Source organism: Pelobates fuscus, chromosome 2 (assembly GCF_036172605.1).
Source record: "Pelobates fuscus isolate aPelFus1 chromosome 2, aPelFus1.pri, whole genome shotgun sequence".
Lineage (NCBI taxonomy): Eukaryota > Metazoa > Chordata > Amphibia > Anura > Pelobatidae > Pelobates > Pelobates fuscus.
In genome coordinates, this window is record NC_086318.1 from 94,295,206 (window position 1) to 94,315,083 (window position 19,878).

A 19,878-nucleotide genomic window follows, 5' to 3' on the forward strand; every position below is an offset into this window, starting at 1 on the left:
TAGCTATAATTAGGCACAACTGTTTGTGGACTTTAATCTAACTTTTGTAGCACTTTTATACATAGTGTATGTAGGACTTGCCCACAAGCTTACAATCTAAAGGAACTAAACGTAGCTGGGGAGAAACAAAATATGAAGTGTAGCAAAGAAAATGCTTTTTAGATGTTGTCAATTATAGTGATGGTGAAATGGATATTCGGTAATCGGATGACATCACACAGATTAAGACATATGGTTTATAAATTAAAATAAGGACAGGATAGGTGGGTGGATGTAAAATGTATGTAGTATGTTGCTCAGGGTAGGGAAATAGTCTGTTGCATGTGGGAATGCAGAGAGAATGAAGATAAAGACACACAGCAATTTCTTTTCTCATGAGGGTAGGGGATGATATGATGTTACAGTCACTTCAGTTACTTAAAGGGTTAAAAATTGCTATCCGTCATGTTGTTAATTAAATGCATAACAAGTGGTATATTTGAGTTACAGTAAAAATATGCATAATCAAATAATAGATATGATAGATGTGTCATGAGTTCTAGATGTTCAGTTCCTTAAAATCAGCAACGGAAACATTGATTTTCTAAGCAGTGTGCTGCTCTGTTGCCTGTGATGTATGCTATTGATACAATTTTCTTTTATAATACAATATGTTGCACATTTTATATATTTTATATTTTACACTTACCAGAACTCCAGACCCCAAAATCCCACCAAAGTACCAGACTTCATCTGAAATATGTCCATTGTCTGATGCAACTTTGCCGCCAGGAAAAAAAAGCAAGGTATTGGCCAGGATACACAGAATGGCTAGTGGAATTAGGGCAATGCCCAGGCATTTTGCACAATTCCCAGAACACATACTTTTGATTTAAAAGAGAAATAATGAACTCCAAAAATATCGACTTTCAATACTGATATAGTCCTAGTATCGAATAATCCTCTGCAGATGGAGAATAATTGTCTCCAGACTGTAGTTACACAATGAACTTGCAATTTATATGCCCACAGGCATAGGAACCCCTATTCTACCTGATTACGTACAGAGCAACAGTTTGTCATGGCGACTAATAACCCCTGTTAATATTCTACTGAAACAGACATGACACTCTCATTGATCTCCCTCTTGGTCTCTTGGAAGCAGATATGATAAAACCTCCCAAAGTTTTGGCAGTTGCAACCTTTCTGTGTCCTTTTATTAATAATTACCTTCTGAATATGTAGACGTACTCAGCTTAATTCTAGTTCAGTTCAATGTTAAGGTTCTTTTGATGCATTTAAAAAAGGTTTATTGCATGCTTGTGTTACTTTTTACGAAGTTACACAGAAACCAACTCTAAAAACGTCATCTATTTTTTTTTGTTTTGTTTTTTTTTATAACTGGTTCCCTTTTCATCGTGACTTGAAATAAAAAAAAAAAAATGCCCTGAGTAGTTATTGTTGGTAGTACTTTAATTAAGTATCTTGCAAAGGCTGGGTATCAGGCACGACTGTATGTTACAGACATTTACACGGTGTAATTTAGAATTTCAACCACTTTATCTTATGTGATGGAATATTACCTAAACACTCAGATGGCCTGAATTTTACATTGCTTGCCTTTAATGGATTTGTTTGTTGGTGTCAGTATTTGCAGCACAAAATGCCAGAGGTTTTTGTGAACTTTTAACAGAGGTTTTTGTGAACTTTTAAAAAACGACTACTTGTGATTTAGAAACATAGAAACATAGAATGTGACGGCAGATAAGAACCATTCGGCCCATCTAGTCTGCTCAATTTTCTAAATACTTTCATCAGTCCCTGGCCTTATCTTATAGTTAGGATAGCCTTATGCCTATCCCACGCATGCTTAAACTCCTTCACTGTGTTAACCTCTACCACTTCAGCTGGAAGGCTATTCCATGCATCCACTATCCACTCAGTAAAATAATACTTCCTGATATTATTTTTAAACCTTTGCCCCTCTAATTTAAGACTATGTCCTCTTGTTGTGGTAGTTTTTCTTTTTTTAAATATAGTCTCCTCCTTTACTGTGTTGATTCCCTTTATGTATTTAAATGTTTCTATCATATCCCCCCTGTCTCGTCTTTCCTCCACGTTATACATATTAAGCTCTTTTAACCTTTCCTGGTAAGTTTTATCCTGCAATCCATGAACCAATTTAGTAGCCATTCTCTGAACTCTTTCTAAAGTATCAATATCAAATGCCAGTCACCACCCTGCAATTCCAGCAGCTGGTACGAAGGAGTCCCATCATGTTAGAGGATTCCTATCAGTTGATTCTAATTTTTAGGGACCTTCCCTCTAAGGGTGATATGCATGAGGAGGAATACTATGATACGGGAGAGCCAGTTCATGCCCAGAGGGCGATTTTGAGGGGGGGTACTGTCACGGTTCTCCCCGTGGCATCCAGACGGCTAAGAATGGCCACCCCACAGGTGTCTTACAGGGGATTAAATCTTGGGCCATTAAGTATCCTACGCCTGCTTTCCTGCCTCTGAGCCACTGCTGAACTTCATGTAGTCTGTATACAAGACAGTTATCTCAATTCTAGAGAAAAGTGAAAACTTTGCAAAACTCCAGGTGCAGGGCTCGAGTCCTGCAGGAACGCGTGGGAACGGCGTTCCTGCACTTTTTCCACAGCAGGAACGCCGTTCCCATTACTAGTCCTGCAGGACCCAGGGCTGGTACAAGCGGCTGCCAGAGCAGGGGGAGCACACATCCGAATCCCCTGTCTCTGACTGGGGACTCGGATTTTTAAACTCACCTCTCCCCCTGCAGTCAGTGGAGTCGTCCGGCCCTCCTGATGATGTCAGTAGGAGGGGGCGTGACTTTCTCTGCTCTTCTCACAGGACCGCTGGGGAGCAGAGGAAGTCACGCCCCCTCCTCCTGACATCATCAGGAGAGGCCGGACGACTCCACTGACTGCAGGCTGCAGGTTCCAGATCCTGTCCCACCCCTCCTGGCCCAAGGTAAGCCTCAGGGAGGGAGGAAGGCACTTTATTTTTTTTATTTTTTTTATCCCTTTCCTCAGTCCCTGTCCCCCTATTTAAGGCCCTGTCCCCCCTCCTCAGTTCCTGCCCCCTCCTTAGTCCCTTTCCCCAGTCCTTGTCCCCCTCCTCAAGCCCTATCCCCCTCCTCAGTCCCTGTCCCCCTCCTCAGGCCTGTCCCTTTCCTCAGTACCTGTCCCCCTCCCCAGTCCCTGCCCCCATCCTCAGGCCTGTCCCTTTCCTGAGTCCCTGACCCCTATTTAAGGCCCTGTCCCCCTTCCTCAGGCCTGTCCCTGTCCCCCTCTTCAGTACCTGTCCCCCTTTTTAAGGCCCTGTCCCCCCTCCTCAGTTCCTGCCCCCTCCTTAGTCCCTTTCCCCAGTCCCTGTCCCCCTCCTCAAGCACTATCCCCCTCCTCAGTCCCTGTCCCCCTCCTCAGGCCTGTCCCTTTCCTGAGTCCCTGTCCCCCTATTTAAGGCCCTGTCCCCCTCCTCAGGCCTGTCCCTGTTCCCCTATTTAAGGCCCTGTCCCCCTTCCTCAGGCCTGTCCCTGTCCCCCTCCTTAGTCCCTGTCCCCCTTTTTAAGGTCCTGTCCCTTTCCTGAGTCCCTGTCCCCCTATTTAAGGCCCTGTCGACTTCCTCAGGCCTGTCCCTGTTCCCCTATTTAAGGCCCTGTCCCCCTTCCTCAGGCCTGTCCCTGTCCCCCTCCTTAGTCCCTGTCCCACTTTTTAAGGCCCTGTCCCCCCTCCTCAGTTCCTGCCCCCCTCCTCAGTCCCTTTCCCCAGTCCCTGCCCCCCTCCTCAAGCACTATCCCCTTCCTCAGTCCCTGTCCCCCTCCTCAGGCCTGTCCCTTTCCTGAGTCCCTGTCCCCCTATTTAAGGCCCTGTCCCCCTTCTCAGTCCCTGTCCCCCTATTTAAGGCCCTGTCCCCCCTCCTCAGTTCCTGCCCCCCTCCTTAGTCCCTTTCCCCAGTCCCTGTCCCCCTCCTCAGTCCCTGTCCCCCTCCTCAGTCCCTGTCCCCCTCCTCATCCCCTGTCCCCCTGCTAAGGCCTGTCCCTTTCCTGAGTCCCTGTCCCCATATTTAAGGCCCTGTTCCCCTTCCTCAGGCCTGTCCCTGTTCCCCTCCTCAAGGCCCTGCCCCCCTCCTCAGTTCCTGCCCCCCTCCTTAGTCCCTTTCCCCAGTCCCTGTCCCCCTCCTCAAGCCCTGTCCCCCTCCTCAAGCCCTATCCCCTTACTCAGTCCCTGTCCCCCTCCTCAGTCCCTGTCCCCCTCCACAGTCTGTGTCCCCCTCCTCAGTCCCTGTCCCCCTCCTCAGTCCTGTCCCTTTCCTCAGGCCTGTCCCTTTCCTCAGGCCCTGTCCCCCTTCCTCAGGCCTGTCCCTGTCCCCCTCCTCAGTCCCTGTCCCCCTATTTAAGGCCCAGTCCCCTTATTTAAGGCCCTGTCTCCCTCCTCAGTCCCTGTCTCCCTCCTCAGTCCCTGTCTCCCTCCTCAGTCCCGTCCCTTTCCTCAGTCCCTGCCCCCCCTCCTCAAGTCCTGTCCCCTTACTCAGTGCCTGTCTCCCTCCACAGTCCCTGCCCCCTCCTTCAGCCCTGTCCCCTTACTCAGTCCCTGTCTCCCTCCTCAGTCCCTGCCCCCCTCCTCAAGCCCTGTCCCCTTGCTCAGTCCCTGTCTCCCTCCTCAGGCCCTGTTCCCCTCCTCAAGGCCCTGCCCCCCTCCTCAGTTCCTGCCCCCCTCCTTAGTCCCTTTCCCCAGTCCCTGTCCCCCTCCTCAAGCCCTGTCCCCCTCCTCAAGCCCTATCCCCTTACTCAGTCCCTGTCCCCCTCCTCAGTCCCTGTCCCCCTCCACAGTCCGTGTCCCCCTCCTCAGTCCCTGTCCCCCTCCTCAGTCCTGTCCCTTTCCTCAGGCCTGTCCCTTTCCTCAGGCCTGTCCCTTTCCTCAGGCCCTGTCCCCCTTCCTCAGGCCTGTCCCTGTCCCCCTCCTCAGTCCCTGTCCCCCTATTTAAGGCCCAGTCCCCTTATTTAAGGCCCTGTCTCCCTCCTCAGTCCCTGTCTCCCTCCTCAGTCCCTGTCTCCCTCCTCAGTCCCTGTCCCTTTCCTCAGTCCCTGCCCCCCCTCCTCAAGTCCTGTCCCCTTACTCAGTGCCTGTCTCCCTCCACAGTCCCTGCCCCCTCCTTCAGCCCTGTCCCCTTACTCAGTCCCTGTCTCCCTCCTCAGTCCCTGCCCCCCTCCTCAAGCCCTGTCCCCTTGCTCAGTCCCTGTCTCCCTCCTCAGTCCCTGCCCCCCTCCTCAAGCCCTGTCTCCCTCCTCAGTCCTTGCCCCCCTCCTCAGTCCCTGTCCCTTTCCTCAGTCTCTGTCCCCCTCCTCAAGCCCTGTCTCCCTTACTCAGTTCCTGTCTCCCTTACTCAGTCCCTGTCTCCCTCCTCAGTCCCTGTCTCCCTCCTCAGTCCCTGTCTCCCTCCTCAGGCCCTGTCTTTTTACTCAGGCCCTGTCCCCTCCTCAGCCCCTGCTCCCTTCATCAGCCCCTGTCCCTTTCCTCAGCCCATGGCCCCTTCCTCAGCCCATGCCCCCCCTCATCCTAAGCTCCTGTCCCTCTTCCTCAGCCCTGCCACCGTACTCAGCCCATGGCCCCTTCCTCAACCCATGTCCCCCCCCTCCTCCTAAGCTCCTGTCCCTTTTCCACAGCACTGTCACCTTACTTAGCCCCTGTCCCCCTACTCAGCCCCTGTCCCCCTACTCAGCCCCTGTCCACCTTACTCAGCCCCTGTCCACCTTACTCAGCCCCTGTCCACCTTACTCAGCCCAGTGCTCTTACTCAGCCCCTGCATATGAGCATCAGCCCCTGTCCCCCTCCTCAGTCCCTGCCCCTCTTCCTCAGCCCCTGTCCCTCTTCCTCAGCCCCTACCCCTCTTCCTCAGCCCCTACCCCTCTTCCTCAGCGCCTGTCCCTCTTCCTCAGCGCCTGTCCCCCTTCCTCAGCCCCTGCCCCCCTTCCTCAGCCCCTGTCTCCCTTCCTCAGCCCCTGTCCCCCTTCCTCAGCCCCTGTCCCCCTTCCTCAGCCCCTGTCCCCTCTCCTCAGCCCATGCCCCCTCCTCAGCCCCTGCCCCCTTAGTCAGCCCCTGTCCCCCTCCTCAGCCCCTCAGTTCCTGTCCCTTTCCTCAGTTCCTGTCCCTTTCCTCAGTTCCTGTCCCTTTCCTCAGTTCCTGTCCCTTTCCTCAGTTCCTATCCCTTTCCTCAGTTCCTATCCCTTTCCTCAGTTCCTATCCCTTTTCTCAGTTCCTATCCCTTTCCTCAGTTCCTATCCCTTACCTCAGTTCCTATCTCTTACCTCAGTTCCTATCCCTTACCTCAGCCCTTGTCCCCTTCCTCAGCCCATGCCCCCCCCCCTCCCCTCCTAAGCTCCTGTTTCTCTTCCTCAGCCCCGTGCCCTTACTCAGCCCCTGCATACAAGCGTATCATTTTTTGGGGTTGGGGGGAGGGGGCGGGGAGTGGATCTTGGGTGAGTTCCTGCACTTTTTTACCCAGGACTTGACCCCTGCTCCAGGTGTAAGCACCAAGAAAGGTGACTCTACATAGGTATTCTTTCTTATGCACAGGGACACATATTCTACTAATGCTAAGGAAAAATTCAGTTTGGCAAAAGAAGGAGCCTAGTAGCATTTAACTAGCATACTTTAGAACATTTGTTTTGGAAATTCAAGCCATATGTTTAGCAGTGTCTGGGCTGATCAGAGTAAAGACATATGTGCTTAATGTACAAACACATTTTAGAAAACAAACTTCACTCATTCTTATTCCCACTCATACTCTGCATATGAAAGTATCCACCTTTGTGTCAGTGCCTTCTGCTTCAGGGTGACATATAAGATACACCTTCCCCCCTGTCTTTCTGAATGTTTTGTTTTACTTTTATTTGTGTTTTTGCTTGTTATTGTTATGATTTACTATCTGAGTACATTTAATTATGTAATTTCTTAAGAAGCTCTGATGTCCATTTAGGTGAGGTTCACTTTCTACATTAAACATCATGTCACATACAAACTGGTATGCGCTCAAACAAAACTGGACCCACTAGCCAGGGTACAAGACTGCATTAATTCATAAGCTATTATATCTGTGCTGACACTCCATCAAGGGCAGTCATATGTTGGTTTGAGGATCCGTGATTTGTCCATCATCCTAATGAATGAAACAGCTCTTGTGTTGCTTTCATCTCTTGTGTTGCAAATTTCATGGCAAACAGTTATTTATCAACAATTGTTAATGTGACAACATGCGATAGGAGTGAGAAACAAATCCGTGATGTTAAGTATGATCCAGTTGTCCTCTCAGCAGTTGGCTCTACACTGAGGTATTAGGCGAAACTTCAACATGTGTCCTCCACTGACACTCATAATGGAAAAAATGCAATCTTATAAAATTAATATCCCTGGTGTGTAGTGGGGGGTCCTTCCTGTTTCTCCTCTGCATGGGGCACAATTTTCAGCCAGTGGTTGCAGGCACATCACTCCACACCCACTGCCTCGACTCTCAGTCCACCCTGCAGGACTTCCATCATAACACTTATGGCCACTTACAAACATAGTTGGTAAGCCCCCACCAACCCACACATATTACACACATGCTTCCAGGCACATGGATACACACCGATCTCCCTCTCAACCCTCAACTCCATCTCTTTCTCCCTCACCCAGTTATATCTTCCTCTCTCCTCCATCTACCTCTCTCCCCCTGCTCCATCTCCATGTTTCCCAAAGTTCCATCTCTTACTGTTACCATCATCATTCTCTCACCCTCAACTCCAGCTTCCTCTCTACCTCCCAGTTCAATCTCCGTCTCCCCAGATCCATATCTCTCTTTCTAGCTACTTCTACTCTCTCCCTCCTTACATTCCTCAGCTCCATCTCCCATCACCATCTCTCCCCAGTTCCATCTCATTCTCTCTTCTCCATCCCCTCTCTACCCTCAGCTCCACACCCGTCTTTCCCACCCAGCTCCATCTCCCTCAAGCCCCTCAGTTCCATCTCTCTCTATCTTCTACCGAGCTTCATCTCCCTCTCTCCCCGTGCTCCATCTCCCTCTCTTAAAATCTCCCTATCCCCCCACCTCCATCTCCCTCTGTCACCCCAGTTCCAGTTACCTCTCTCACCAATCTCCCTCTCAGCTCCATCTTCCTCTCTCATTCCCAGTTTCACGTAATTTTCTCTCTCTAGATCCATCTCTCTTTCTCCCCCAGATTCATCTCTCTCCCCCTTGCTGAAACTCACACTCCTACCTTCATCCTCCTCACTCTCTCTGACCAAGCTCCATCTCCCTCCCCCCCCCCAGCACATTTCATTGCTAGCCCGCTTACCCTGGTGGTCCAATGCTACTGATAACTGGGAGCTGTATCACCTTGTCTAGAAGAGAGCAGCTCCCATGCTGTATGATGAAGCCTTACTGAGGGATTGGAGGTGCTTAAAATGTAATTTCCTCCTTCTTCCCTCCTTCCCTCCCTCAGTAAGGCTTCCTGATGTACTGCAGTGTGAAGGTACGGCTACTTGATGTATTGCAGAGTGAAGGAGTACAGACCAGCTCCATCACATATACAACCTTCGCCCAGGCTGCCAACAATTAGTGCAAGAAAAAAAGTGTTATTCACTAAACAGCACTAAACATGATTGCCAGTACTAACGCAGCAAAATTGGTTATTTTAACCTAAAACAAAAGATTATATATAAAACTTATAGTGCAGATCAGTAAAATAAACACATTGAAATGTTTATATATAAATGAAACACAAGAAAAGAGTTGATACATGCCACTTCACACTATCAGGCATAGTAAAGACCAAATCCTAGGAACAGGTTGAGTCCCAAAGAACTTCCTTGATCAGAGATGAGACACTGTTTTCTTTACTTGCATTTTTAAGTTTATTCCATTGCATTTTTTTACACATATTTACTGTTTGAAAATTTACTGCACACCTTTTTTTATGTATTTTATGTTATACTTTTGTAGTCACAAAGTTCTATTGGGTTGCTGCTAAAAGTTTTTTTCACAAAGTATATATTGCGTGCTTATTGCTTAACACTTTACACATCATCTTGCTTTAGCCTGCACTGTAGTCATAATGAATCCAGGCAACAATACAGTCATCTATAAAAGTACACTAAACCTTCTTCTCCCTCTGATTCAAATGACACCAGCTGTGCCGATGCCTGCAATATCTAGATAGGGTTAAATATCCCGTGAGCATATTGCAAATATAAACAGGTCTGTGACTACTGGTATATTAGTTAGGAATGATTCATTATTTACATATTTATTGGAAATTAACTCAAAGAAAATGTACACATGAATTTGGTTATTTACCTGAATATGACTTCATCATTTAAATGTTTGTGAAAATAAATACAGAGTATATTGCTGTTAAATGTATACCGTTATGTAAAAAATATATGACCCCTCAGAAGTAATACGTAATACATTTCTCATGTCAACAATTACTTAAAGACAATTACTTAATTTCTTAGCTTTATTCAGTATAGATTAAAGAGTGGATTTCCTGTGTTTCTATACTGTTTAACTAAATTTTGTTTGCAATTGTTTATTTTTACATTGCCTCTCCCAGTGCTCCATGTGTTAAGTGTTTTTGTTACTTTTTGTTAAGTTTTAGTAAATGTGGAATTGCTTGTTTTGTAATCCTATTTTCCACCTTTGCAGTATTTATTCTTTGTCCAACAAGCAATTCGTTTTTTTGTTTAATTTGTTATAAATGCATTTATTTTACTCATAATTGTCAGAGATGAACACATTTAGCAAAAACAAATGCAAAAGTCTATACATTATACCTAGGCCGGAGGACTGGTCTTCTTCTGACCCTCTATGGGGTGTAAGAAGTGTTACGTTAAAGGCAAGTAAGCTTGTGGGCCTTCTGGGTCTGGCAAAGACATGTCTCAAATAGTTCAAAGATGTGATACGCTTAAATGATATTTTTCCTTACAATCATCACCCTAGTGTTAAAATAAATGATAAATTATTTGTGAGAAATATATGTATGAAATATTTGTGAAAAATAAGGCACAATTAGTGACAAAGTGATGTGCAATTAGTAGTTAAATATCTTGTGACAAAAAAATATATATATTTTCTTATGTATTGTCATTTCTATTTTTATTTTATGTATTTCTTTATCTGGACAAGAGGAAGAAGTAATACCCACATTCTCCAATTCACTATTTAATATATACCACAAAGTAGCTTCTCGTAGAGGTAAAAATAGTTCAGAGTCTATGTGATGTTGCAAAGATAGAAAAGGGAGAGAAAAAAACAACATGTTTCGAGATGAAGCGATCAGGCAGTTGGGCTAAAAGGAAAGCGATTAAAGAAAAATAAGCCATGATAGTGATAGAGAGGGAAACGTGCCAACAAGAAAGTAGGGAAAAAGGTGAAAGAGTTAGAAGAGATTGTTGGGTAGAGTGAAAACAGACTTTCTGCAGCAGAGTTATATATAAGATATTAAAATAATCTTGAGACTGCATTCTGATTATCAGAAATGTTACGATCCCATGGGGCACTAGGCAGTTTATCAGTTTAGTACCCTCCATTTATTCTTCACGTAGTGATGGTTAATAGGGCCGTGCAAATTCATAGTTCGTGGACCTCTGCCTAGCCCGTGGGCCTTTGGCTGCCACGTAGGGTTGCCTTATGGTTAATCCTGCTCTTTTGATTACTGCTCTTACAGATTCCTTATTTAACCAAGTACTCAGAGACTATTCTAAATTTAACTTTAGAACGTGAGCAATGGTAACATGTTTATCTACTCATGCACAAATCTTCTACAGCAGCTAGAAAGACACATGGGTGACTAATTTACAATGCTATAAATTGTGTATCTGTGGGAATAGAAATAATTATAATTTAATTTATTATTTAAATATATATTGTAACCTAATTATCTGGAAGAGAGGCTCGTATATTAGAGGTACTAAAAGGTGTCGTGCATTGTGTGTATGATTTTAAAAGTTAAAATTAGAGAGACAAACACTTTTTATATATCTACAATGAAATATACATTACAATCTTAAAAAAAAACATTTATCAAACGAAATCTTTATGGAAGATATACTATGCTGCTTGGGTGTATTTATCATTAATGATAGGTTATGTAATGACGGAGAAATGTCACACTCTATATGTTGCATTCGATTTTCAGAAATTAGAAAGAAAAATTCTTCAAACTCCTTATTCTTCAGCCTCCGTCACCACTCTCCTTCCTCATTATTTCATTAAACGGACAAATGACTCTGCGTGTACAAAAGGGAAGTTATTTAGTATTAAATAATGGTACTGAAATATCAATATAAATTGTAGTATGTCTACAAAAATAGACAATGTTTTAACTTATTGAACTGAAAGAAAAGCCTTAATGTTCGGAAGGTAACATTATTTGAATACTGTTAATTAAATATGTAGATTTTTTTTAATGAAACATAACATATACATAAAAAATATAATGCTTATGCGAAATAAACTGCAAAATGAATTTCAAAATAAACCCACTAAAACAAATGAAATCAGAAAAAATACATTTCTTTATTTTCTTTGTTTTTTCTTTGATAGCTAACTCCAAAAGTTCCACTCCTGGCAGTTTGCTCTTGATGTACTGTAGAACCTCCAAACAAGAGGTACTGCAGGCTAGAACCGAAGACCAAATGCTATAATGGGGAAAATATGATTCTGCCTCCTGTCTTATGATAATGTTTCCATTAACCATCTGTATTCTCTTCTGTAATTTCCTGACAATAAATTAAATAAAGAATTATCCAAAAAAATAAAAAATCTCTCTTGATGACTTAAGTCCAAGGATTGTAATGTGAAACTGCAGAAACTACTAAATTAATTTCATTACCAGCCATGGAACTAGGGATCATGAATCTTGTGCGTTCACTCACTTAAATGGCATAATTGACAATTAAGGCCAATATCATACAACTGGAAAACTCATTAGATAGGTATCCAATTCTGAAAATTTGGCCTAACGTTACTCCAGTATAGTTCTCCAATTCTCAATTATTCAAGCCATTTGAATACTAATTAGTGTCCTCTTCTTCATTCATCTGTGGAGAATGTGGGTCAGGGAAACTTGTGATACATTATGAGATCTTCCAAGAAAGCCTTGAAATTGTGGGGATTCTGACCTTATATGTGTAGTGACCTGTTAAGGTTAGGAATATTTATTTCAATGCATGAGTAAACCAATACTTGACATTAATCAATATTTATTAAGATGTATTAGACTTATCAACGTATTAAGCACGTGCATAGCTTGAAATATAGCATCAGCTACTTTGTATTGACTTGACATGTACATTTTATTTTTGGGAAACCCTGCTCACAGGTAAAAAGTAGCTTTTAGTCACCTTACCCCGACACAGCTACAGCACTTGCCATCTGCGCATATTGACCCGATGAGTCCATTAATAGCCTGAATAGCACAGAGCACAGCTTGAACTCCACTTATTATCAGGAGCAAGGAGAAGAGGGTCAAATGCCATTGGACAATATCAGCTGGACCTATACACCTTTCCCAAAGACCCGAATCCCATAGATGATCTCTAAATTAAAAAACGTAAATTCAATGTAAATACCCAAATTACTGCAACCTTGTTTTTTTTTTAATATTCACTGCATTGTTCTTATTTTTATATACAAACGTGGCTACTAGATAGAAAGATAACAAAGCAGTACAAGGAAAAATAACTTAATCATTCACTAGCAGAAGAAAAAAGTCAACATTAATTTCCTGCCATGTAATTACGTTCAGCATTAAAAGTTGCATTGTGAATACAACGAATAGTTTATTATTTTTTATGTTTGGCTATTATATAGTATTTGACAATCAATACAATGCTAGTAATGCCCATATTAAATAATTATCTGTTTTTATTTGAATGCTTGACTACTTTGGTAAGAAATTAAGTAATCACCGGATTATAGTTTTGGGAAGTTATAGGTACAATAAGTGGCCCATGTTTGCCTTTTGCCCAAGACTACTTTTAAATAAATAATTTGATCGATTGTCAGAGAGAGAAGGAGTGAATGGAAGAGTCAGACAGACAGTCAGGTGTTCAGCCTAGCTATGTATAGGTAATATGACAACATATGGGGCAGTGTGGAAGATAATATAGCAACACAGAAGGGGCTATATTTGGAGGAATGTGGTAACATAATGTTATGGGAAATGTTGCATTATAATATACAAAAAAATATTATTTATAACTGACTTGGTAATCATAGCATATGTGAGAGTTTTACGGTATATGTGGGAAAGATGTGCCAAATGGAGATGACTGTAGTATGCGCACAGAGAACAGGAAAAATTACAAAGGCTACATGTCAAAATGTGATTCATTTAATGTTATTTTCTGATTTTCTGTAACTGAATTCTATTTTTTGCATTCCCATAAAAAGAATCAGCAAACATATAATATTTATGTTTTCATAAAAAATTAATTTACACATCACTTTCCACAACCTCCAAATTCTGGTAGTCATTTTTTTTTTGCAAATCCCTTTTTAGTTAACCAAAAAGAATTAAAAAATGTTTTAATAAGTAATTAAAGAATAGAATCCATGAGAAGAATACATTTATCAAGACTGAAATTATACATATTATAAAGTTACATTTAGACAACATTCATGTAATCTTACCCATTGCAAAAGATACATAATTTCCACGTACCCATTTTGGAAAGGATAGGTCCACCCTTCAGTTGTTAAACATTTTGGACCATTAGTTATAGCAATTATTGAAACGATAAAGCAGTAACCTGCTCCCATAAATCCAACAGCAGCAAATAATATAGATGAAAGCATCTGGAAAAAAACAAAAAGCAAACTGGTTTTGTAACCTTGAGCCACAGTTCTACATGTTGTTGTTTTGCAAGTGACCAGTTCCATCACTAGTTTCAGTGCAATCCCATATCATCCTATAGAATGTAAGCTTGTTTGAGCAGGATCTTCTTCAACCTATTGTTCCTGTAAGTTTATTTGTAATTGTCCTATTTATAGTTAAATCCCTACCTCTGATAATATTGTAAAGCGCTACGGAATCTATTGGCGCGATATATATGGCAATAATAATAATAATAATAATAATAATCAGCAACCCACATTACATTACACTTGGCCAACTTTACTAAAAACAATGGGTGGAAAAAGTGGAGGGTATATCAAATGATAAGGGTGCAGGAGACTAGTAAATAATATTTATCCATTATTGTATACGTTTTCAAGTTCCCTTCGCAGGAGATGTGGAATAATACAATTTTTACATCGATCATATAGAGTGGGAAGGAGTAAGAGATTGCAAGTAAAGAAAGTCTGATTATGGAGAAGGGGACACAGAGATTAATTTCAATTAATTTCAATTCACTTTTATTTCTCAATATGTCATACTTTCATAAATAACCTTGAATGTGTTACAGCTAGGAATACTATGCTTTCTATCCACATAGATGAAACATGCATTCTGTTAACGAGACATTTAACATTTCACCCCGGAACAGTTCTTGTTTTGTGTTAATAAATAAGTAATTTAGAACTTTTTAGAGTTTTTAAATATACAGACAATATACAGACAAACTTACTTACTGCAAACCTCTTCCCGCAGTCCTTGTTACCAAAACATCCACAGCAGTCATCGTCTCTTAGACCAAGAAATAGAAGTATGGGGAATATCATCTAAATAAATCATCCAATTAACAGATATTTAAAATGTTGTCTGTTTGACTGTCTATAAAGAATACAGTGAATAGAGAGCTTAACAATGAGATAGGTGATAAGGGAAAGAACTCTCTTGCCTTATGGTTTTGCTGGCTTTTGTAGGGGCAGGATGAATGGTAAAAAAGAGGTAAGGGCTGCGCCAAAGTCTAATAACAATAAGAATAAGTTAGAAACAGACCAAAATGTCTAGGTGATAGTACAACAACAGGTAAGGCTGTGCCAATAAAATGAATATTTGAAAAATAAGTCCCTATAAAATAGCAGGATAAAATAGGGGGATAATCCTCAGGAGTTGATCTGTCCGGATAGTAAAATATGCGTACAAAGTCTCACTAATATAGCAGGATAAAATAGGGGTACAATCCTCAGGAGTTGATCCGTCTAGATGGTTTAAAACATCCGTATATGTGGAGAGACAAAGGAGAGATACAAAAACAGCCAAGATCCAAGGATAAAATGGATGATAAAGAAAGTATTAAATGCACATTTACAAGAGCTATAACCAGCTCTGGAGTGAAGGGCGTGTAGCGGTGTGATCCCCGCTTACAGGTTATAATGGAGAGGTGCGTCCGTCAATACAGTCTGAGTATCCAAACCATCTAGACGGATCAACTCCTGAGGATTGTACCCCTATTTTATCCTGCTATATTAGTGAGACTTTGTACGCATATTTTACTATCCGGACGGATCAACTCCTGAGGATTACACCCCTATTTTATCCTGCTATTTTAGTGAGACTTTATTTTCAACTATTTATTTTATTGGCACAGCCTTTCCTGTTGTTCTACCATCACCTAGACATTTTGGTCTGTTTCTAATTCTTATTGTTACTAGACTGTTTTACTATCACTTAGACATTTTGGTCTGTTTCTAATTCTTATTGTTACTAGACTGTTTTACTATCACTTAGACATTTTGGTCTGTTTCTAATTCTTATTGTTACTAGACTGTTTTACTATCACTTAGACATTTTGGTCTGTTTCTAACTTATTCTTATTGTTACTAAACTTTGGCGCAGCGCTTACCTCTTTTTTACCATTCATCCTGTTTTATTAAGGGTCTTGAGGGATTCCCTTTTTTTGGGTTGCTGCCCCCCTTTTGTTACTTAGCCCTTACTCTCTCCCCCTTTTGCTGCTTTATAGGGGCAGGCAGCACAGGACAACACCAGATACACAAACAGATAGAAGAATGGCTGATGTAACAATAATAAGACCTTATTTCTACAATTTCTCTCCTTTATCTCCTTTAAGAGATAAAAATAACTGTAGCATAAATTCTTAAATGAATTGGTCACTCATAATGGTTAAGTATTTGACTAGTTTAGACTAATTTTAATTCTGGAATTGTATTGTAATAAAAATATAGATCTTTATAATCACTACGGAGGTTAAAATACCATTTATTTGCTGAATATCTGATCTAGGCCAGTATTCACACATTATAATTTGCATTAGAGCAATTCTGAAACAGACAAACTTAGTTTAGGAGCCACATTAAATAAGTCTGGTCACATTATCTTATTAATATGAGCTGTTATTGGGTTATTTAAATATTTCAATGAAAAGAAACAAACAAAACAAAACAAAACAATGCATGATGTGACTCATTGCCGCATTTGCTGATCTTTCTATACCCATTAAGGCAAAAAAGGGGGGAGTTCCCAACCACTAGAATACAGCCAACGGCAAACCTACTAAACAGTGCGCCCTCTATAGACACCAAAACAATGACATAAATACAAATAGGAAGTAGGGATGCACAACAAGAGAAAAGCACTTCTAAGGTGTAAATATAAAAATATATATGTATACAACCTTGTTATAACGAAGTGGGCAATATCTATGTAAAAATATATAAATCGCACATAGTGTATTACATAACAATAATATGAGACACGCAGGATGATTATATGGAACTCACAGGATAACAGTGAAAAACAGGCCCATCATCCTCAGTCAGAGAGAGAATCTTCAGGAGATATGGAACACGGACTCTTCTTATGAAAACAGGATCCAAATAAAACAGCATAAAAACCACTCTAGGGTGGTATCAACAGCATCAAAATATAAACAGCATCAAAATATAAGTTCCCAAAGTGATGGGGACATCACTTTGGGGACTTATATTTTGATGCTGTTGATACCACCCTAGAGTGGTTTTTATGCTGTTTTATTTGGATCCTGTTTTCATAAGAAGAGTCCGTGTTCCATATCTCCTGAAGATTCTCTCTCTGACTGAGGATGATGGGCCTGTTTTTCACTGTTATCCTGTGAGTTCCATATAATCATCCTGCGTGTCTCATATTATTGTTATGTAATACACTATGTGCGATTTATATATTTTTACATAGATATCGCCCACTTCGTTATAACAAGGTTGTATACATATATATTTTTATATTTACACCTTAGAAGTGCTTTTCTCTTGTTGTGCATCCCTACTTCCTATTTGTATTTACTTTCTATACCCATTGATGACATCACTTGGTTCATGAAGGAAGTAATATATAAATCAGTGTTGAATTGTGTGATAAACATTGATAGTTCTTATTATATGTTTATATATACTTGCTAGAGGTTTGCTTACTGCGCAGTCAATCAGACATGCTCAAAATGTTTGAAAATGTTGTTTCTACTCAACACTAGTAGCAAACGAATAATATCACTAGAAACAAGCGTAATAGTTCTGCTAACAGTAACATTGGCAATAGCGTAAATAATGGTAACAGCAACAGTAATTCAGATAAAGATTATTCACACATTAATAGAAACACTGCCAGCAGTAATATTGGTAATAGTGTTACCAGCAAGAATAAAATAGTGTTGCGTACAGTGAGACTAGTATTGTGAGTTTTTTCATTAATTATAGAGTTAACAGTAAATGTAAGAATTTTGTGTTTGTCACATTTTTAAGTCTTTCTCCGCTTTATTGATAACCATCTACCCTACTTTTTCTTTTTTCTAATCTTTGTTCCTCTCCCAAGATCTTCTCCACAATGGTCCATCAGTCCATCTGTACATCCACATCCTCATGCAGCCATTCTTCACTCTATGCCTCACTTTTACTCTCCCTCAAACAAATAATGTAATTCCTGTCCACATACCAATAATCAGTCTGACAAAGTTCTAACCAGCCATGTAAGAAAATGTTGCATGTAAACCTTTGGTGAGTGATGTGCATCAAACATTTAGTTCACAACATTTTTACAGGTAGCTTAAAATCATTTAAGAAAAGTTTGGTAATTTTATTATTATGTCTAAGAAAAGCAGAACTTACCAGAAACCCAGAACCCAGGATTCCCCCAAAGAACCAAACTTCATCTGAAATATGTCCATTATTCGAAACCTTCTGGCCACCAGGGAAAAAGAGTAAGATATTGGCTACTATACTCAGGATGGCTAGTGGAATTAAAGTAATGCCCAAGCATTTTGCACAATTTCCAAAACACATGGTTTAAGAAGAAATATATACCGTCCAGGTGCAAAAAAAAGTCTAGTTAATCTCCAATAATCCTTTTCACAGTGATATATGGATGTATATGATAATTCTATATAGATAAGAAAGTAACTGGATAGGTGGCAATGATCCTCAGGTTGTGGATGCACAGTCTAGTAATTTAAATAACCTCTGCTAGAAGAACCCCTATTTCTATCAGATAATGTGTTCAGCAATATATTGTCATGACGACTAATTGCACCTGTTAATATTCTACTTAAACAGACAGGACACTTTCATTGTCCCCTTGCTTACAAGAAGAATATATGGTCATGTCTACCCAACCCTAATTTTCAATATTTATGACAGCTTGGCTTGGATGCGTTATAAATGATTAACTTTACAATGGGAAAGGAAAATGTTAATTGTTTCACTTGTATTGTGGTTTTAGATTTAATTAGTGAGTAGCCTTTATAAAAATGTAATTAATTGTCATAAAGATGTGTAATAAAAAGAGGGAAAGTGGTGTTTTGTCTAGTTTTGTCTTCAGATGGCAGAGATTCAAGACCCACATTTTGGAGTAAGAGATTGTGAAATATTCATTTTACTTTTCAGATCATTGTAATATTTTTACTGGACTTTTTCGCTATTCTCCAAATTTGTATGCACATTTTCTTCTGAGAGATTTTTTTTCCGTCTCTCTGTTCTTTTAACCCAGCATTGTTGGTGTTTAATTGATACTCTTGCAGGACATATACCATCAGATCACATACTGTCCATGATTTCACAGAGTGTTGAGCATTGTTTCTCACGCCAGTTTTCAAAGACTATTAATGCTTGGGAGGGTTGTCGATTTACTATCCACCATCATCAGGTACCTCTAATTTCAGATTTGTTTTATATTTTGTCATTCTTTACCACTGCTCCCAGAAGAATGACTAGAAGTCAGGAGAACAAATGTAACATTTGTATCAAGCAAAGTATTTTTTTGTTTTTGCCCACTAGAAAGACTAATTAGGATGAATAGAACATGGCAGAACCCGCATGAAATTAAAAACTAATTGAAACAGGTATTGTCTGCTGATATCCTCACCTATATATAGCCAAATCCTTCCTACCACAAGCAAACATGTCAGAATAATAATAATAATATTAATAACAAAAATAGGTGTTCTTTAGAGGACCCATACTAACCCATAAACTCCTACTAGCAAAGAGGACCCAAAGAAAGACTTTACCAGAATTAACCAAGTTAGACTTAGCAATTATCCCTTGTTCATCTACCTCACACATAGAGTGGTGTAGGATAATAAGAATTTGCTAGGAACATAGGAATGCCCACTACTCCTTTGTCCACCACCCATACTAGAGGATAGCCACTGTTAGATGTCACTGTGGATTTAGTTTGACATTTATAAAGCACGATGAATCCCTGGCTACCCAGTCCCAAAACCTGGGACCAATGGGACATATAACTGCATCTCCCATCAGCTTGTTTGCATGTTTAAATTTGAATGAACACTATGAGTATTGCATTTATTTTGCAGGAATCTAATTATAATGATTTGTTTATTGATAGTTTATTGATAGTTTATAGCTATAGCATATTTACATATCATGGGTAATGCAGATAGTGTGGACTATATAAATTATGAACAACATACCTGGGGCAAGGACTTATTGGCCAAATGTT

At 40.8% G+C, this 19,878-nt stretch overlaps 1 protein-coding gene across 1 annotated transcript in view; it reads right to left on the reverse strand.

The window, feature by feature from the left end:
• The window catches only part of LOC134586177 (transmembrane 4 L6 family member 4-like), a 45,855-nt gene extending 27,652 nt beyond the window's left edge, over positions 1-18,203 (reverse strand). Inside the window, exons 1-5 of the mRNA XM_063441679.1 lie at positions 18,027-18,203; positions 14,619-14,708; positions 13,708-13,841; positions 12,391-12,580; positions 689-865 (exon numbers count right to left, since the gene is read on the reverse strand). Of these exons, the coding sequence (XP_063297749.1) occupies positions 689-865; positions 12,391-12,580; positions 13,708-13,841; positions 14,619-14,708; positions 18,027-18,200 (765 nt within the window). The 5' untranslated portion in view covers positions 18,201-18,203. The remainder of the gene's footprint in view (positions 1-688; positions 866-12,390; positions 12,581-13,707; positions 13,842-14,618; positions 14,709-18,026) is intronic.
• Positions 18,204-19,878: the final 1,675 nt, after the last annotated feature.